General features: G+C 34.9%; 2 protein-coding genes across 2 annotated transcripts; both read left to right on the forward strand.

The window, feature by feature from the left end:
* Positions 1–15,346: 15,346 nt before the first annotated feature.
* LOC131629567 (uncharacterized) lies at positions 15,347–15,910 on the forward strand. Its single transcript, XM_058900345.1, has 3 exons — positions 15,347–15,500; positions 15,584–15,803; positions 15,903–15,910. Exons 1-3 carry the CDS (start codon positions 15,363–15,365, stop codon positions 15,908–15,910), a joined length of 366 nt encoding a protein of 121 aa, XP_058756328.1. The 5' UTR covers positions 15,347–15,362.
* LOC131629568 (uncharacterized) lies at positions 15,807–17,899 on the forward strand. The gene is made up of 10 exons (XM_058900346.1): positions 15,807–16,021; positions 16,099–16,226; positions 16,314–16,404; positions 16,481–16,637; positions 16,728–16,885; positions 16,985–17,105; positions 17,187–17,357; positions 17,454–17,495; positions 17,578–17,637; positions 17,753–17,899. The coding sequence occupies exons 1-10, from the start codon at positions 15,942–15,944 to the stop codon at positions 17,897–17,899; spliced, it is 1,155 nt and encodes a 384-aa protein (XP_058756329.1). The 5' UTR covers positions 15,807–15,941.
* The last annotated feature ends 1,028 nt before the right edge of the window (positions 17,900–18,927 follow it).

An 18,927-nucleotide genomic window follows, 5' to 3' on the forward strand; every position in this document is an offset into this window, starting at 1 on the left:
GGTAGAGGCAGCCTCATTTGCTTCTGTCACCAAGAATGTGGTGGCCCGGTTTATCAAGCACAGTCTCATTTGTCGGTATGGCATCCCTGAAAGGATTATCACAGACAATGGCACAAATTTAAACAACAGGATGATTACTGAACTCTGCATGCAGTTCAAGATTAAACATCACAATTCGTCCCCATAGCGGCCAAAGATGAATGGTACCGTGGAAGCTGCCAACAAGAACATCAAAAATATCATACAGAAAATGACAGTAACCTACAAAGACTGGCATGAGATGTTACCTTTTTCTCTTCATGGTTATCGCACATCAGCGCGTACTTCAACAAGGGCAACTCCATTTTCCTTAGTCTATGGTATGGAGGCAGTTCTTCCAATTGAAATTCAGATTCCTTCCCTAAGGATTATGAAAGAAGCCGATCTAGATGAAGACGATTGGATTCAGACTCGGTTGGACCAGATAAATTTGATTGATGAGAAGAGGCTTGCGGCTATTTGTCATGGTCAGTTGTACCAGAAACGTATGATCAAAGCCTTCAACAAGAAAGTCAAAAGTCAGGCATATCAAACCGGTGATTTGATTGTAAAACGCATCATCTTACCCTGGGCGACCCCAGGGGCAAGTGGACTCCCACTTATGAGGGACCATTTGTAATCAAGAAAGTATTCTCCGGCGGAGCCATGTTGCTTACCACTATGGATGGCGAGGATTTCCCACACCCTGTAAATGCGGACATAGTCAAAAAGTACTTCGCTTAAAGAAAAAGCTCGCTAAGTTGAAAACCTGATAGGGCGACTTAGGCAAAAAATGGGCGTCTCGGTGGATTGAAAACCTGAAAGGGCGATCCAGGCAAAAATGAGAGACTAAATAAATAATTATCCCGGTAGGCTGAAAACCTGAAAAGGTAGCCTAGGCAAAAGTTAGGGAATAAAGTGTACGACTATGTCCCGTTTGGCTACCTACTCACTTTCAAGGTTCAACACATCAAAGGCACTAATCAGTCCAATCATTTTCTTCCAACAAGTGAGGGATGAGATACTCGAAGACAGATTGGCAATAGCAGAGTTGAAACTTGACTGGATTGTTTTCACATAGCTATTTCCCTTTATAAGTACTTTTCAAAGTTTTATGACAATTTCCTACTACTAGGATTTTCGTCTCCTTGTACTAATCCGCCTATTACGGCTCTCTTTCAAAATCAATACAGTTCATGCTCAAAATCAATGTTTTCACTTTTTGTGTTTTGAACACGTAAACGTCCCAATGATTATTTTGAATGAACATATGCATTTGAATATGATTGATGTTTATAAGAAAAACAGGAATAGCATTCAGGTAATGTCCCAATCATCTGGACATCATCCCGAAACCAGCATCAGAAGAAAAGTTCCCCAACAAAGATACGTTTCTCAGCAGATTCCTCAATGAGATTTTTCTCTCCAACAAAATGATTCGAGAAACCTTATTCCCCAGCAGGGCTGTTCAAGATCACTATCCCCAGAAGGTGTGATCCTCCACACCAAGGTTTAATCAAATAGTGCATCGGAGGATTACACATCTTTCTCATTCCCATTCAAGGTGCATCAAAATCAAATTATTTTTCATCCTCGAGCGGTAGTCAAAGATCCCTCAACAGAGCACCCTGGTCCGTAAGGAAGTTCCCTAGCTGAGTATACTCGAACAAGATAGCAAAGATCATCAACAATCACAATGCCCTCGTTTCCAAAATAGCAAGCAGGGATTTATTTTCCCAACCAGAAGATTGATATGCTCTAAACTGCATACATCATACATCATACACATATTCATACATAGCATATAATGTTTCATGACAAACGCATACATAACATGCACGGTTCTCATTTAGATTAAGAATCTCAACATATACATTACATGCATCATGACATTACATGTCACTAACTTGGTTTTTCAGGTAGATGAATATACTCAGCAAGCTATTCTCAATCACATGCAGTACTCTCCTGGATTTTATTCAGACAAACATTCCTCTTGTTAGAACAAGATTTGTTCTGATCAATTATCTTAGTTTTGATGATAACAATAATATGAATTTTGCTTAAGATAATATGGTACTCTAATCCAATGCAATTTCCTTTTCAGGAAATATATAAAGAGTATGCATAATTCAGCGCTCAGAAGCTTTGTCTCAAAGGGTTCAGCATGCAACATCAGAACATGGTCTGGCAAGACATCAGAAGATGGTCGAAGCAGAATCAGAACATGGGTCTATGGAAGCATCAGAAGAACAAGAGAACAGAAGCACTGAAGTTCTGATGGTATCACGCTCAGAAGCACTTCAAGGTCAGAAGATCAGAAGATGCTCTACACCAAGCTGTTTGACTCTGATGATATTCAAACGTTGTATTCACAAACATCATATCAGAAGAAAGTACAAGTGGCAAGCTACGCTGACTGACAAAAGGAACGTTAAAAGCTACTAAAGGCTACGTCAGTAGACACAGCGTGAACAAGGCTCGAGGTAGTTGACAAAAGCGTATAACATTAAATGCGATGCTGTACGGAACACGCAAAGCATTAAATGCACTCAACGGTCATCTTCTCCAACGCCTATAAATATGAAGTTCTGATGAGAAGCAAGGTTAACGATTCTACACCAAAACAACTCATATTAAACTTGCTGAAACGCTGTTCAAATTCAAAGCTCAGAATCTTCATCCTCATCAAAGCTCACTACATTGTTGTTGTAATATATTAGTGAGATTAAGCTTAAACGTTAAGAGAAATATCACAGTTTGTGATTATCGCTTTTAAGAAGCATTTGTAATACTCTTAGAATTGATTACATTAAGTTGTAAGGAACTAGAGTGATCGTGTGGATCAGAATACTCTAGGAAGTCTTAGAGGTTATCTAAGCAGGTTGTAACTAGAGTGATCGTGTGGATCAGTATACTCTAGAAAAGTCTTAGAGGGTATCTAAGCAGTTGTTCCTGGAGTGATCAGTGTGTGATCAGAAGACTCTGGAAGACTTAGTTGCTGACTAAGTGGAGAACCATTGTAATCCGTGCGATTAGTGGATTAAATCCTCAGTTGAGGTAAATCATCTCTGCGGGGGTGGACTGGAGTAGTTTAGTTAACAACGAACCAGGATAAAAATAACTGTGCAATTTATTTTTATCTGTCAAGTTTTAAAGCTACACTTATTCAAACCCCCCCCTTTCTAAGTGTTTTTCTATCCTTCAATTGGCATCAGAGCGCCGGTTCTAAGGTGCAAGCACTTAACCGTGTTTAGAAAAGATTCAGGAAGAGAAAAACGCTTCAGTAAAAGATGGTTGATGAAAGTGAAAAGTCTACACCTGCATCTACATCTGGCTCTGCTGAGAAATACAACGGTAACAATGGTTATACTAGACCGCCGATATTTGATGGTGAAAACTTTGAATACTGGAAAGATAAACTGGAAAGTTACTTTCTTGGTCTAGATGGTGATCTATGGGATCTTCTGATGGATGGTTACAAACATCCAGTAAATGCCAGAGGCGTAAAGCTGACGAGGCAAGAAATGAATGATGATCAGAAGAAGCTTTTCAGGAATCATCATAAATGCAGAACTGTTTTGCTGAATGCTATCTCTCATGCTGAGTATGAGAAGATATCTAACAGGGAAACGGCCTATGACATATATGAGTCCTTGAAAATGACTCATGAAGGAAATGCTCAAGTCAAGGAGACAAAAGCTCTAGCTTTAATCCAGAAGTATGAAGCCTTCAAGATGGAGGATGATGAAGACATTGAAAAGATGTTTTCAAGATTTCAAACTCTTACTGCTGGATTGAGAGTTCTTGACAAGGGATACACCAAGGCTGATCACGTAAAGAAGATCATCAGAAGCTTACCCAGAAGATGGGGTCCTATGGTGACTGCATTCAAGATTGCAAAGAATCTGAATGAAGTTTCTCTGGAAGAGCTTATCAGTGCCTTGAGAAGCCATGAAATAGAGCTGGACGCAAATGAGCCTCAAAAGAAAGGTAAGTCTATTGCATTAAAATCCAATATCAAGAAATGCACTAACGCTTTTCAGGCTAGAGAAGAAGATCCTGAAGAATCAGAATCTGAAGAAGAAGATGAACTGTCTTTGATCTCCAGAAGGCTAAATCAACTCTGGAAGACCAAGCAAAGGAAGTTCAGAGGCTTCAGAAGTTCAAAGAAATTTGAACGTGGAGAATCTTCTGATGACAGAAGATTTGACAAGAAGAAGGTCATGTGCTATGAATGCAATGAGCCTGGACACTTCAAGAATGAATGTCCAAATCTTCAGAAGGAAAATCCCAAGAAGAAGTTTCATAAGAAGAAAGGTCTTATGGCAACCTGGGATGAGTCAGAAGATGATTCAGACTCTGAAGATGAGCAGGCCAACTGTGCGCTGATGGCGACAGAAGATGACGAATCAGAATCTACATCAGAATCAGATTCTGAAGAGGTATTTTCTGAACTTACTAGAGATGAGTTAGTTTCCGGTCTAACTGAACTTCTGGAACTCAAGTCTCAGATTAGTCTCAAATACAAAAAGCTGAAAAAGCTATTTAAATTTGAAACAAAGAAGCTTGAGTTGGAGAATTCTGAATTAAAAGAAAAACTTTTAAAATTATCCAATAATGTTGGATCTCCTTCTGATTCAGAAAAATCCACTCCTAGTCTAAACCATATTCTGAAAGAATATGATTTAAGTTTCAGGAAGTTCTTATCTAGAAGTATTGGCAGAAGTCAGCTAGCTTCTATGATATATGCTGTGTCTGGAAACAAAAGAGTCGGCATTGGTTTTGAGGGTGAAACCCCATACAAACTTGAACCTGTTGATGAAATGAAATTCACATACAAGCCATTGTATGATCAGTTCAAGTATGGCCACTCCCATGATATTAGGCACACTTCACATGCTCAAAGTTTTCACATAACACGCACCAAAAGGCATGTGACACAACCTAGGAAATATCATGAAACTCACATTAAAAATTATCATGCTGTTCCTCCTATTGCTTACAATGTTAAACCCAAGTTCAATCAGAACTTGAGAAAATCTAACAAGAAAGGACCCAAGAAAATGTGGGTACCTAAGGATAAGATTATTCCTATTGCAGATATCCTTGACTGCAAAAAGGACAAAGCACAACATGTCATGGTACCTGGACTCTGGATGCTCACGACACATGACAGGAAGAAGGTCTATGTTCCAAGACCTGGTGCTTAAGTCTGGAGGAGAAGTCAAGTTTGGAGGAGATCAGAAGGGCAAGATAATTGGCTCTGGAACTATAAAGTCTGGTAACTCTCCTTCCATTTCTAATGTACTTCTTGTAGAAGGATTAACACATAACCTCTTATCTATCAGTCAATTGAGTGACAATGGTTATGATATAATCTTTAATCAAGAGTCTTGCAAGGCTGTAAATCAGAAGGATGGCTCAATCCTATTTACAGGCAAGAGGAAGAACAACATTTATAAGACAGATCTGCAAGATCTTATGAGTCAGAAGGTGACTTGTCTTATGTCTGTTTCTGAAGAGCAGTGGGTCTGGCACAGAAGATTAGGTCATGCTAGTTTGAGAAAGATTTCTCAGATTAACAAACTGAATCTGGTCAGAGGACTCCCTAATCTGAAATTCAAATCGGATGCTCTTTGTGAAGCATGTCAGAAGGGCAAGTTCTCCAAACCTGCATTCAAGTCCAAGAATGTTGTTTCTACCTCAAGGCCATTAGAACTCTTGCACATTGATCTGTTTGGCCCAGTCAAAACAGCATCTGTCAGAGGGAAGAAATATGGATTAGTCATCGTAGATGATTATAGCCGCTGGACATGGGTAAAATTCTTGAAACATAAGGATGAGTCTCATTCAGTGTTCTTTGATTTCTGCATTCAGATTCAATCTGAAAAAGAGTGTAAAATCATAAAGGTTAGAAGTGATCATGGTGGTGAATTTGAGAACAGATCCTTTGAAGAATTCTTCAAAGAAAATGGTATTGCCCATGATTTCTCTTGTCCTAGAACTCCACAGCAAAATGGAGTTGTAGAACGAAAGAATAGGACTCTGCAAGAAATGGCCAGAACCATGATCAATGAAATCAATATGGCTAAGCATTTCTGGGCAGAAGCAATAAACACTGCATGCTATATTCAGAATAGAATCTCTATCAGGCCTATTCTAAATAAGACTCCTTATGAATTGTGGAAGAATAGAAAGCCCAACATTTCATATTTCCATCCTTTTGGATGTGTATGCTTTATTCTGAACACTAAAGATCATCTTGGTAAGTTTGATTCCAAAGCACAAAAATGTTTCCTTCTTGGATATTCTGAACGCTCAAAAGGCTACAGAGTATACAATACTGAAACATTGATTGTAGAAGAATCAATCAATATCAGGTTTGATGATAAGCTTGGTTCTGAAAAACCAAAGCAGTTTGATAATTTTGCAGATTGGGATATTGATATATCAGAAGTTGCTGAGCCAAGAAGCAACGCATCAGAAGCAGAGCTTCTGAGAAGCAAAGAATCTGAAGATCAAGTATCAGCTTCTCTGGAGAATCTAAGCATTTCTGAAGAACCATCTGTCAGAAGATCATCCAGACTCATCTCTGGTCATTCAGAAGATGTCATTCTTGGAAAGAAGGATGATCCAATCAGAACAAGAGCATTCCTGAAGAACAATGCAGACTGTCAGTTAGGTCTTGTATCTTTGATCGAGCCAACTTCTGTTGATCATGCTCTAGAAGATCCAGACTGGATAATTGCTATGCAAGAAGAACTGAATCAGTTTACAAGGAATGATGTTTGGGATCTTGTTCCTAGACCAGATGGATTCAATGTAATCGGTACAAAATGGGTCTTCAGAAACAAGCTCAGTGAGAAAGGTGAAGTGGTAAGGAACAAAGCCAGACTGGTGGCTCAGGGTTATAGTCAGCAAGAAGGGATTGACTATACAGAAACCTTTGCACCAGTGGCCAGGTTAGAATCTATTCGTCTATTAATTTCATTTGCCACTCAACACAAAATCCTTCTCTATCAGATGGATGTTAAGAGTGCCTTCTTAAATGGTTATATAGATGAAGAAGTTTATGTCCATCAACCTCCTGGTTTTGAAGACTCTCTGTCTCCTAATCATGTTTTTAAACTAAAGAAATCATTGTATGGATTGAAACAGGCTCCCAGAGCTTGGTATGAACGCTTAAGTTCTTTCCTTCTGGATAATGGTTTCACTAGAGGAAAAGTGGACACTACTCTCTTTTGTAAAACCTTTAAAAGGGATATTTTAATTTGTCAAATATATGTAGATGATATTATTTTTGGAACATCTAATGCTACACTTGGAAAGGAGTTTGCTGAGTCTATGCAGGCTGAGTTTGAAATGAGCATGATGGGAGAACTCAAGTATTTCCTTGGAATACAAATAAATCAAACATCAGAAGGAACGTATGTTCACCAAACCAAGTATGTGAAGGAACTTCTGAAGAAGTTTAATCTTCTAGACTGCAAAGAAGCCAAAACTCCTATGCATCCAACATGCATCCTAGGTAAGGATGAGGTAAGTAAGAAGGTAGATCAGAAGTTATACAGAGGTATGATTGGATCTCTTCTATATTTGACTGCTTCTAGACCTGACATTCTGTTCAGTGTTTGTTTGTGTGCTAGATTCCAATCAGATCCTAGAGAATCTCATTTAACTGCTGTTAAGAGAATTCTAAGGTATCTGAAAGGTACTACTAATGTTGGCTTAGTTTACAGAAAATCTAAAGAATACAACTTAGTAGGATTCTGCGATGCTGACTATGCTGGAGACAGAATTGAAAGAAAGAGTACTTCAGGAAGTTGCCAATTTCTTGGAAGTCATTTGATCTCTTGGTATAGCAAGAAGCAAGCAACTATTGCTCTATCAACAACAAAAGCAGAATATGTCGCTGCTGCTGGTTGTAGTACACAGATGCTCTGGATGAAGAGTCAGTTAGAAGATTATCAGATATATGAGAGTAACATTCCTATATTCTGTGATAATACTTCTGCTATATGTTTATCTAAGAATCCTATTCTTCATTCAAAGGCTAAACATATTGAGATTAAACATCATTTCATAAGGGACTATGTTCAGAAGGGTGTTATATCTTTAAACTTTGTGGATACAGACCATCAATGGGCTGATATCTTTACAAAACCCCTGGCTGAAGATAGGTTTAAGTTCATTCTGAAGAACATCAGTATGGATTTATGCCCAGAATGAGAAGATGAGAAGTTCTTACGTATGAGTATCTTCTGAAATGAATGTGAATTTTTTTTTTTAAATCAGAAGTTCTGATTGAAATCTTTTAGAAATTATGATTCGGTTATTACTAACGTTTCATTGTCTAAGTTGATTCAGAACCTCTTTTAAAGCAAAAACAGCTGTAACGTTTTATCTCGGGATGGTAAACCTGTCGTTACTATTCATGGATAAGCGCGCGTGCAGTTGAAGGGACGCCGACCATAGGTAACTGTGCTAGTCACCTCATTTGTCTTTATTATCTCTCCTCATGTCACGTAACATTAAATGCTATTCATCATTCGTTTCATTTTATTCTTTTTTTTTTAAAATACTCTTCAAACGCTTCTCCTTCCCTCATATATGTTCTCTTTTTTACACTCTATCTGTGTTCTCTTTCCCTATCTCTTTGCATTCCTCATCAAGTTTTTCTCTCTCTCTCTTCCGTTTTCGTCTCTTGCTCAAACAAGTTTTTTCTTTCTTTTAAAAATCCTAGCTCAAACCTAGCGTTCACCCTAAGCCTGTTGAAGATCTATGACTCAAAGGCGACAGATCTCTGCATATCTCGGGATGGCTCTCCTAATACCTCTCAAGTCAGACCTCTTCTTTGATGTTGTTATCAACTTTCACCCAAAGACAGAAGACTTTCTTGAGTTATGGGAGGAGGTTAAGAATGATATTCTTAACTTCTATGTTAAGGGAAAGCCCCGTTTGCAACATTAGCTCTCTGTCTGTGAACTGTCCCTCTCTTCCTCTTTGGTCACTTGGATCTCTCCTACAGTGGAGGTTCTAGTCTGGAAGACAAGAGTCCACAGGGATTCTTGATGGGTTGACACAGAGTGTGTCCTGCTAGGGTGCTGTTTTTAATTTTTGTAGTCATTTCCTCTTGGGATGACTTTTTATGTATTTGCTAGGAATGTTTCTCATCTTGTTAAACATAGGAACCTTTTGTAATATCTTTTGATTATCAATGAAAAGTTTCTTTGTTTTTACATTCCAGTGATTTTATTTGTCGTTTTATTCATCTGAATCTTTTGAAATATTCTTTTTGATGTTATGACAAAAAGGGGGAGAAGATAAATGATAAATGATTTGATTAATCTATCAGTTGCTGGGTAAAGCTCCCACACATTTACTAACAAGAACTGCAAGTTCTATATGGTTTAAGTGTTTTGCAGGTATAAAGCAGTGAAGAGAATCTTCAAAGCAAACACAAGAAGCAAAACCATTGAAACTGAAGCAAGCTGAGTGCTGTCAAGCTTCAGAGATCAGAAGCACTGATAATAGAATTTGATCCATATTTGTCTATTTGTTCTGACAAAATTCTATTTGCTCTGATACATTATTTTAGCCTATATGGCTCTGATACATATAATGTGTTCGAATATACATTTTATGTTCTGACTCGTTCATGCTGACTTTTGTCGTTTAGTTTTTGTTCTGTAACATTTCAGGATGTAGAGATGCTCTGATGATGCTCTGGTACATTCAACAATGTTCTGATACAAATCTAGCATGAAGTGATGTTGGTAAAAATTCAAGCTCTGAAGCTATCCGAGGGAAGCAGAAATCAGAAGCTGTGAATGTTCTAAAGATCCAGAAAACTCAAGTTCTGAAGCTGTCCTAAATGGAAGCAGAAATTAGAAGCTGTGAATGTTCTGAAGATCAAAGAAATTCAAGTTCTGAAGCTGTCCTGAATGGAAGCAGAAATCAGAAGCTGTGAATGTTCAGAAGATCAAAGAAATTCAAGTTCTGAAGCTGTCCTAGATGGAAGCAGGAATCAGAAGCTGTGAGTGTTCTAGGGATCTAAGGAAATTCTAGTTCTGAAGCTGTCCAATGGAAGCAGAAGTCAGAAGCTATGAATTCTCTGAAGACAGAAGCTTATATGATTGTCTCTACCGAAATAATCAGGGAAGTCTTTTATTAAAGTTCTTCTAGTATTTATTTCAGGGGGAGATTATTTATCTTAGGGGGAGATTGTTAATCTCAGGGGGAGACATATTCATATGCTTATGCTATAGCTGTGTAATTTGTCTTTTGCCGTCTGTTCTTTCTGATCGCAAATTCATATCATTTATATATGTTTTTGTCATCATCAAAAAGGGGGAGATTGTTAGAACAAGATTTGTTCTGATCAATTATCTTAGTTTTGATGATAACAATAATATGAATTTTGCTTAAGATAATATGGTACTCTAATCCAATGCAATTTCCTTTTCAGGAAATATATAAAGAGTATGCATAATTCAGCGCTCAGAAGCTTTGTCTCAAAGGGTTCAGCATGCAACATCAGATAATGGTCTGGCAAGACATCAGAAGATGGTCGAAGAAGAATCAGAACATGGGTCTATGGAAGCATCAGAAGAACAAGAGAACAGAAGCACTGAAGTTCTGATGGTATCACGCTCAGAAGCACTTCAAGGTCAGAAGATCAGAAGATGCTCTACACCAAGCTGTTTGACTCTGATGATATTCAAACGTTGTATTCACAAACATCAGATCAGAAGAAAGTACAAGTGGCAAGCTACGCTGACTGACAAAAGGAACGTTAAAAGCTACTAAAGGCTACGTCAGTAGACACAGCGTGAACAAGGCTCGAGGTAGTTGACAAAAGCGTATAACATTAAATGCGATGCTGTACGGAACACGCAAAGCATTAAATGCACTCAACGGTCATCTTCTCCAACGCCTATAAATATGAAGTTCTGATGAGAAGCAAGGTTAACGATTCTACACCAAAACAACTCATATTAAACTTGCTGAAACGCTGTTCAAATTCAAAGCTCAGAATCTTCATCTTCATCAAAGCTCACTACATTGCTGTTGTAATATATTAGTGAGATTAAGCTTAAACGTTAAGAGAAATATCACAGTTTGTGATTATCGCTTTTAAGAAGCATTTGTAATACTCTTAGAATTGATTACATTAAGTTGTAAGGAACTAGAGTGATCGTGTGGATCAGAATACTCTAGGAAGTCTTAGAGGTTATCTAAGCAGGTTGTAACTAGAGTGATCGTGTGGATCAGTATACTCTAGAAAAGTCTTAGAGGGTATCTAAGCAGTTGTTCCTGGAGTGATCAGTGTGTGATCAGAAGACTCTGGAAGACTTAGTTGCTGACTAAGTGGAGAACCATTGTAATCCGTGCGATTAGTGGATTAAATCCTCAGTTGAGGTAAATCATCTCTGCGGGGGTGGACTGGAGTAGTTTAGTTAACAACGAACCAGGATAAAAATAACTGTGCAATTTATTTTTATCTGTCAAGTTTTTAAAGCTACACTTATTCAAACCCCCCCTTTCTAAGTGTTTTTCTATCCTTCAGGGATGTGAGGAAAACGGAAGAAGATGAAGGTCGCGTAAGAACTGTTGAGCAACTAAAATCGTGTTTTGTTATTTTAGGGTTTAAGAATTTTAATTATAAAATTTAGAAAAGGCAGCGCATTTGAAAAGCGCTTTCTTAATGTTAGATTTAGCGGCGCTTTTTCCTTAGAAAGCACTTTCTTTTCATATGACTTTAGCAGCACTTTTTAAAAGCGCTTTCTAAGATTAACATTTAGCAGCTATTTTTAAAAGTGCTTTCTAAGGTTAACATTTAGCAGCGCTTTCTTAAGACAACCTTTAGCAACGCTTATTTAAAGCGCTTTCTTAAAATGGCCTTTAGCAGCACTTTTATTTAGCGAATTTTTTTTTACAACTTGTAGCAACGCTTTGTGATAAAAGCGCTGTCTTTTGCCAAAAGCGAATTTTGCCGTAGTGATATAACATGTTAATGCCATGTAACACATCAACCATACCACATATACACTCATTCTGAACCCTCACTAATGGAGACAGACGGAAGGACAAATATGCTCTGTTTTTAAGACTTAAGGGATTGATTTGAACTTTTTAAAAATTAAGGGACCATAATGGACCCCGAGACAAAGTTAAGGGATGAAAAATGATATTTTCCCAAGATTTTTAAAAGTGGGTATGAGCTCATGTCTCATTGTCGCATGCATTGGTGTTTCCTGTGCAAATGACACGACAATAGTTTAATATTTAAAATAATTTTTTTTTTACAGAATCAAAGTATTCTAGATTTTAAGAATCATTATACTATTTTTATAGGATATATATATATATATATATATATATATATATATATATATATATATATATATATATATATATATATATATATATATATATATATATATGATAAAATAATATGTCTATTATAAATAAAAAAATTATAATATATACCTTTTCATCTAGCATAACCATTTCTATAAATTTATAAGATCCTTTTTATTTTGTGTGGTATAGACAATACTCAAACTAAGTATTTGCACTTTGATACACCAATCATCACGATGACCGTTAAGTTCTTGATAGTAATTGTAATTCAAATCAATGTGTTTTTAATTTAGTATACTCAAATGTTAATTTGTAATTGTATTTATAGATAAAGGTAATAATATTGATTATGATTGCTGTGTATAAATAACAGTTAATCAAATGAATTATTAGTTTGAGAATGAAGAGACATTGTACCGTTACTAATTTGGAGAATTATGTATAAAATTTCAGTTATAAATTGGTTACACAATTGATTTACAGATTTAAATGAAAAAATCTAAAGTTTATCTGTTAATGAAAGAAAAACGGTTGTAAAAAGAAAAGTAATTTTAAACAAAAACATATTACAAGAAATTTAATATAATTAATAGTAATAACTTTGTGATTTGTAATATAATTAATGGATAAATTATTGCTAATTTACTTTGAAAATAAATGTTTATGTAATAATATTTAAAAATATAAAAATTATTTATTAAATATTTTTAAATTTATAATTTTATTGTTAGTTATATAATTTTAGTTATAAAATTTATAGGTTTATTATGTTAATTAAAAATTATTATAACTGGTGAATATTAAAGACACACATGATGTCCAAACAATTAAAGTTCACGAAAAAAATAAATTAAATAATAAATATTTCAAATATATCAGTTGAAGAATTATGAGAAATTGTTCTACTAATATTAAGAGGATTTTATGCATAAATTTTTCTTTTTCTCAAAATGTTATCAATAATAAACATTGACGTCTTGATATTAAATTTATTTAAACTTTCATAAATAAATGATAATAGAAATTTTTTATAAATATTTTTAATTGTATTTATTGGACAAATTTTGAATATGTCAAAACTAAAGTGTATTTCATTTTTTTAAAGATAGGACATAATTAGGTTAATTTTGTACAACTTATAAAAATTACAGTAATGAACTGAGGTAAGTCTAAAATTTTTAGGTTGACAAAATAATAGTTTAAAACGCAATTTCGTGTATTTTTGGTAAATTAAAAATAATTACAATGTCAATATATTAGGTTGTGAGTATTAAATTTGTAATTCATGTTACATTAAATATTATCTAACAAAAATATAACTAATAATTAAAAACATTATATTAATTTTTTGAAAATTTCTAAAATTGATAATATAATTGTTAGTTACAAGTAATTCATATAAATAAAAATATTTTAAAAAAATAGTAAATAAGAAAGTTTTCTGATTTATTATTTTTAATATTGATAAGATTAAAATATTAATTTAAATTTGAGTTGTTACAAATTTATTTCTAAAATTTAACTCTAAAATGTTATGTCACAAAAATATAATAAAAAATTTTAAAATAATTATAAAGAGACACATCAATATATCATAACTGTCATTTGAATTTGAATGTCATTTAAAATAAAAACAACTTATTAATTATAAAGTGTAGAGGTTTTGGTGTTAATTTTTCAAAATTCATTAATAAAGAATGAATATACTTCATTACACTTTTAAATTAATAATGAATATTTAAATTTCAACAGATAACATTTTAGAGTTAAAAGTGAGAAATGCTATTATCTTTAAGGGGGAGGTGATATGTTTTGATGTTATTTGTTCTAACATTGTTTTTCTTTCTTGGAGGTGGTTATGTAGTGGATATCCTAAGTTTAGACCAATTTATTATGAATGGTTTAAACTTCCCTTATCCGCTTCTTTCTACATCTAGTGTCTCGTGTGTTTGTAAGGGTTGCACCACTAGTGCGAACTTTCAATCAATTGCTTATTAAAATAAAAAAAAATTCAACTTTCGAAAAGAAAAAAACCAAAAACAATGGCAAAAGAAAAGTTCACAAAATGGAACCACAAGTTAGATTAGGTAGGAACGGAGAAGAAATAAAGTGTAACAAATTATAATGGTAACTCACTTTTTCTAACTACATAAAGAAGCCCTCTTTTTCTATTATGGGTGACTTGATGTGGCCTATTTATATCAGTTTATTTACCTTCTACTTCTACTGTCATAAATTTTATAATATTGTTTGGAAAATTTTATATACGTTATTTATAATATTTTTCATGAATTATTTTGAATTCAATTTTATAATTTTATAAGACAACTTTTGAAAATAATTTATATCATATATTAAATCCATTTAATTATTTTATTAAATATTAAAAAAATAATTTATTCAAACTTAGTCATAAGTACTTTTTTAACAAGCAATTATACAATAAGTTTTAAATAATTTCTTTACCCAAAAAAATTCATGTTAGTATCAATTCCATGTCTAACTTACCGAATGTACGATCTATAATGATTTATTCCAAAACAAATTTTCAATCAAATAACTCAACAATTAATATTCAGTAATAATTGACTGTGAGATTAATCGTTATGTATTTGTCTATGTAAATCTATCATATAAGAAAAGTCTACCATTTGAGACTTTCTTAGGCTATCCACATCAGCAACTCTTCTCTCAATAATCCACATCAGCTTTGGTGGTTACTACCGAATTTTTGATCCTTCAACTGCATGGTGGGCTGCGGCAGTTATGGCTGTGGAAGTTTCACCCTCACAGCTTCTCATGTTGCTGCAGTTATGTAAGGACCATTACTCTGTGCCTCTCCACGTTCCAAACTGCACAATTGCAGTAATTATGTGTTTAAATGGCTTGCCTATTTATCAGTGATTTCATTCTTCTCTTTCCATGCTTGCTAACTTCTGCGGTAATCATTCAGTGCAGTGTGAATTTGCATTATCATGTCAAGGCCTGTTGAGAGAATAGCAGAGATCAATGATGGAAAAGAGCTTTGGAAGATTGTTGTTAGGATTCACCACCGATGGAAAGTTGTCTCCAACAGCAAGGAACATTTTGAAATGATCTTTGTTGACAAATTGGTGATTACCCTGTTTATGTTTCAGTATGTTTATCATTTACCTATGTTTGTATAGTTTGAATCATTTGTTGGTTTCTGCTGCAGGGAGATGATATTCATGCTGTTGTTCCAGCACCGCATGTGTCGGTTTTCACCGAAAAATGCTTATTAGGCCATACTTATACTGTATCTAATTTTAAGGTGGTGCCTTATGTTCTGGCCTTCAGGGCATCGGGACACAGATATTTGATAAAGTTTACTGCTGGAACGTCTGTTCTTGATGAAGACAAACATGAGATACCCCCGAAATCGATTTTATTTACAAGTTTTTCAGACATCATAACAGGGAGGTTTGACAAACATGTTCTGATTCGTGAGTATGGTTTTTGGTTTTTTTATTGTCTCATGTTTTGATGCATTATAGCCGTGTGAAATTAATAAATTTATTTCAGATGTCGTTGGAATGGTGGATAGTATTGGTTATGCGCAGACTGAGTCAGGTGCAAAGAAGCAGCAAATTAGCATGATGTTGCGTGATCACAGGTTTGTTTTTTTATACATTAAACTGCCTCATATATGAATCATGTTATATATCTTAATGTGTTGTGATCATGGTTTAGCAACAACATGTTGAACTGTACTCTGTGGGAATCATACGCGGATCAGTTCATCAAGTTTAACAAAGTTAGGGTTGCTGCATCACTACCTACAGTTGTGTTGCTTCAGTATGCCAAAGTGAAGGAAGAAGGTTATTCCATGACTTATTTTATAAATTAATACTAAATCAAAAAAATCTGTGATAAATATATTGACAAGGTGTAATTTGAATTTGCAGGAAAGTATCCTCTGTCTGTGACAAACACCTACAATGTGACCCTTTTATGTGTTGATGCTGATTTTCCGATCATGAAAGACTTTATTGATAGGTATGTTGATAGTGTCATCCATTTTATGCAATTATTTTTTTCATGTATGAATTTGATAATGATCCATGCTCTGCAGAATGCCTGAGGAGAGCAAGGTAACCCTGTCTGACCAACTTGGAGGGAATTCCCAATATTCCTCCCAAAGTTCTGAAAATCAACAGCTCACTCCTGTGCAAAAATTGTTCTCAAAGGCTGTTGTTTTTCCTATTGCTGAGATTATTCAACTTACGGATGTATGTCTTTCTATTTTCCTATATTATCGTAATTATAACCTCATTGTTTAGTGTGTCACATGTTTCTGATTTTGGCGGCTATTTGTCCAGGTTACATTTTGCGCTACTGTCGCTACAACAAAATTATTAGTAGCATCTCCGTTTGGATGGTTCTATCGTGCCTGCCATATGTGTCAATCTATAGCGCGCGGGGACAGCCCCCCCTTTGAGTGTGAAGCTGGTCATGAAACCATGGCTGAAGTCCTTAGGTTTTAGTTGTTCTCACCTAATAGATGTTGTTTCTGTCATGTTTTTGATGTTTCTATGTTGTCGGCTTTTTTAACGGAACGACTTCTTATGATGTTCAGGTATAAGATTGAAATTGAGGTTACTCACGGGGGCCAAAGCTGCAATTTTGTCTTCTGGAACAGAGAATGTGAAATGCTGTTGGGTTTATCTGCATCGCAACTTCGTAACACTATGATTCAGGTTATATTTATATTGTGCAGACGAATTAGAATGTACTTTTCAATACTCTGTGTACACTAATATGGCCAGTTGTTTAAATAGGCTGGAATTACTGATCCATTGGACTTTCCGTTAGCACTTGATCAGTTGTTGAAGTTGGAAATGGCTATGAAGGTTAAGTGGCATCCACGCTGGAAGAACTGTTCCGTCGTTATGATTATAAAAAATGATCCTATTATCCAGCAACTTAAGGAAAAATGGGGAACAGATGAGGTCAGCTCTAATAAACTGACATTTGTTTTATAAAAGAGGACTTCATATTATAACAATTTTTGGCCTGATTTTGTTTTTCTTTGGTAAATTCTCAAGGAACCTATTCCAATCCAAACTGTCGTACCTGATACTCTGGAGGTAGAAATTTTAAACTGTGTATGCATTTTTTTGCTTTTCCTGTGATTATGTTATATTGAAAACTGTGTTTAACAATATATAGATTAAAGAGAGTGTTGATGAAGCTAAAACAGATGCCAATGAAGACTGTGAATTGGTTACAGTAAGTCTCACTGCAACACACTTACATACTTACATTTAGATCAATATTACTAACACTTACCGACTTACATTTATATCAATATTCCTAACTAATAGTCTTCATCATGGCATTGCAGGACCTGGAAATTACATCTGAACACAAGCCGGATGCTGTCACACCTGGTGGTAAGAGACATCTTCCTGCTGCATCAAGTGAATCTATTGATGGGGAACTGTCATCAAACAAGCTGAAGAAGATAATTAAAATGGAGAAGATTGATTAGGAATATTTTTATTTTGTGTGTGTTTTGCTTATGTGTTTGTTATAAAAACTGAATGTTAGTTTCCTTTGCTTTTAATCATGTGTGTGATTTCATTTTCTGTAATAATTAGTGCATGAATACTGGCTATGTGCTTCTGTTATGTTCAATTTGATTTAAGAATTATCAATGGTTTCTTTGGCTTATTATATTCAAATGATTCAAATTGAACTACATATTATATATACTATTATTAATTATTTTGATTCTTTTTTATCATATATCAAACATTCCATTTTAACTATACCTCTTATAACGGGGTGCTCCTTTTTTATTATTTTTAATGTTAGTTACAATAATGATGTTGCAAAGAACGGTTTGTTTGGATTAGCAGAATTTAAGTTTTCTGTCATTACATTGTAAACTAAAACATGGATTGTGTCTCACAAACAAACACCAGGACTTTTAACATTTGACTATGTTAACTATCAATAAATAATTTTATGTCTGATCTTACTATAATGTTGATACAATATTATGGGACAGATTTCATTTTAACTAACAGCATATCAGAGCGGATTAATAGAATATAATAGGAGAACTTAAAAAATTTGTCCCGAAAACGATTATAAATTAGATCTTCCAGTGGTCACAATATTACTGTGTTCACATTTTGGATAAAGTGCTTACAAAATAACATGTAGCAGAATATATATAACACAATGTACCAAAATAACATTCCCAACATATAATGTAACCATTAAAATTCGGGTATAATACACGGTTTGCAAATAGCAGCAGTTTCTTCATTGTCTTTCAACCTTCACATAGATATACGGAGAGAATCGCAGCATACTCCACGCTATTGTATCCCCATTACGCAGGTTAAGAGATTTGGCGAATTCGTACCATCCCAGGGCCATGTACTTTTCATATGGGTGGGGTATTCCTTTTCTGTTAGCTTTGTGAACCTGACAGGTAACAATGTTCTTCGTCCTCACATCCAGCAGGTTGATTTCATCTTGAAAGCGACGGAGGCATCTTTTGGCGAT

Source organism: Vicia villosa, unplaced genomic scaffold, assembly GCF_029867415.1.
Source record: "Vicia villosa cultivar HV-30 ecotype Madison, WI unplaced genomic scaffold, Vvil1.0 ctg.000580F_1_1, whole genome shotgun sequence".
Classification (NCBI taxonomy): domain Eukaryota; kingdom Viridiplantae; phylum Streptophyta; class Magnoliopsida; order Fabales; family Fabaceae; genus Vicia; species Vicia villosa.

What these genes read in the sequence shown, in the direction of transcription:
- LOC131629567 (XM_058900345.1), top strand. Translation starts at nt 15,363, where the DNA reads ATGTCAAGGCCTGTTGAGAGAATAGCAGAGATCAATGATGGAAAAGAG. An exon ending in TGATCTTTGTTGACAAATTG is followed by an intron (nt 15,501 to 15,583) that starts GTGATTACCCTG and finishes TTTCTGCTGCAG; the next exon opens with GGAGATGATATTCATGCTGT.
- LOC131629568 (XM_058900346.1), top strand. Translation starts at nt 15,942, where the DNA reads ATGGTGGATAGTATTGGTTATGCGCAGACTGAGTCAGGTGCAAAGAAG. An exon ending in TGCCAAAGTGAAGGAAGAAG is followed by an intron (nt 16,227 to 16,313) that starts GTTATTCCATGA and finishes TTGAATTTGCAG; the next exon opens with GAAAGTATCCTCTGTCTGTG. An exon ending in AAAAATGGGGAACAGATGAG is followed by an intron (nt 17,358 to 17,453) that starts GTCAGCTCTAAT and finishes TAAATTCTCAAG; the next exon opens with GAACCTATTCCAATCCAAAC.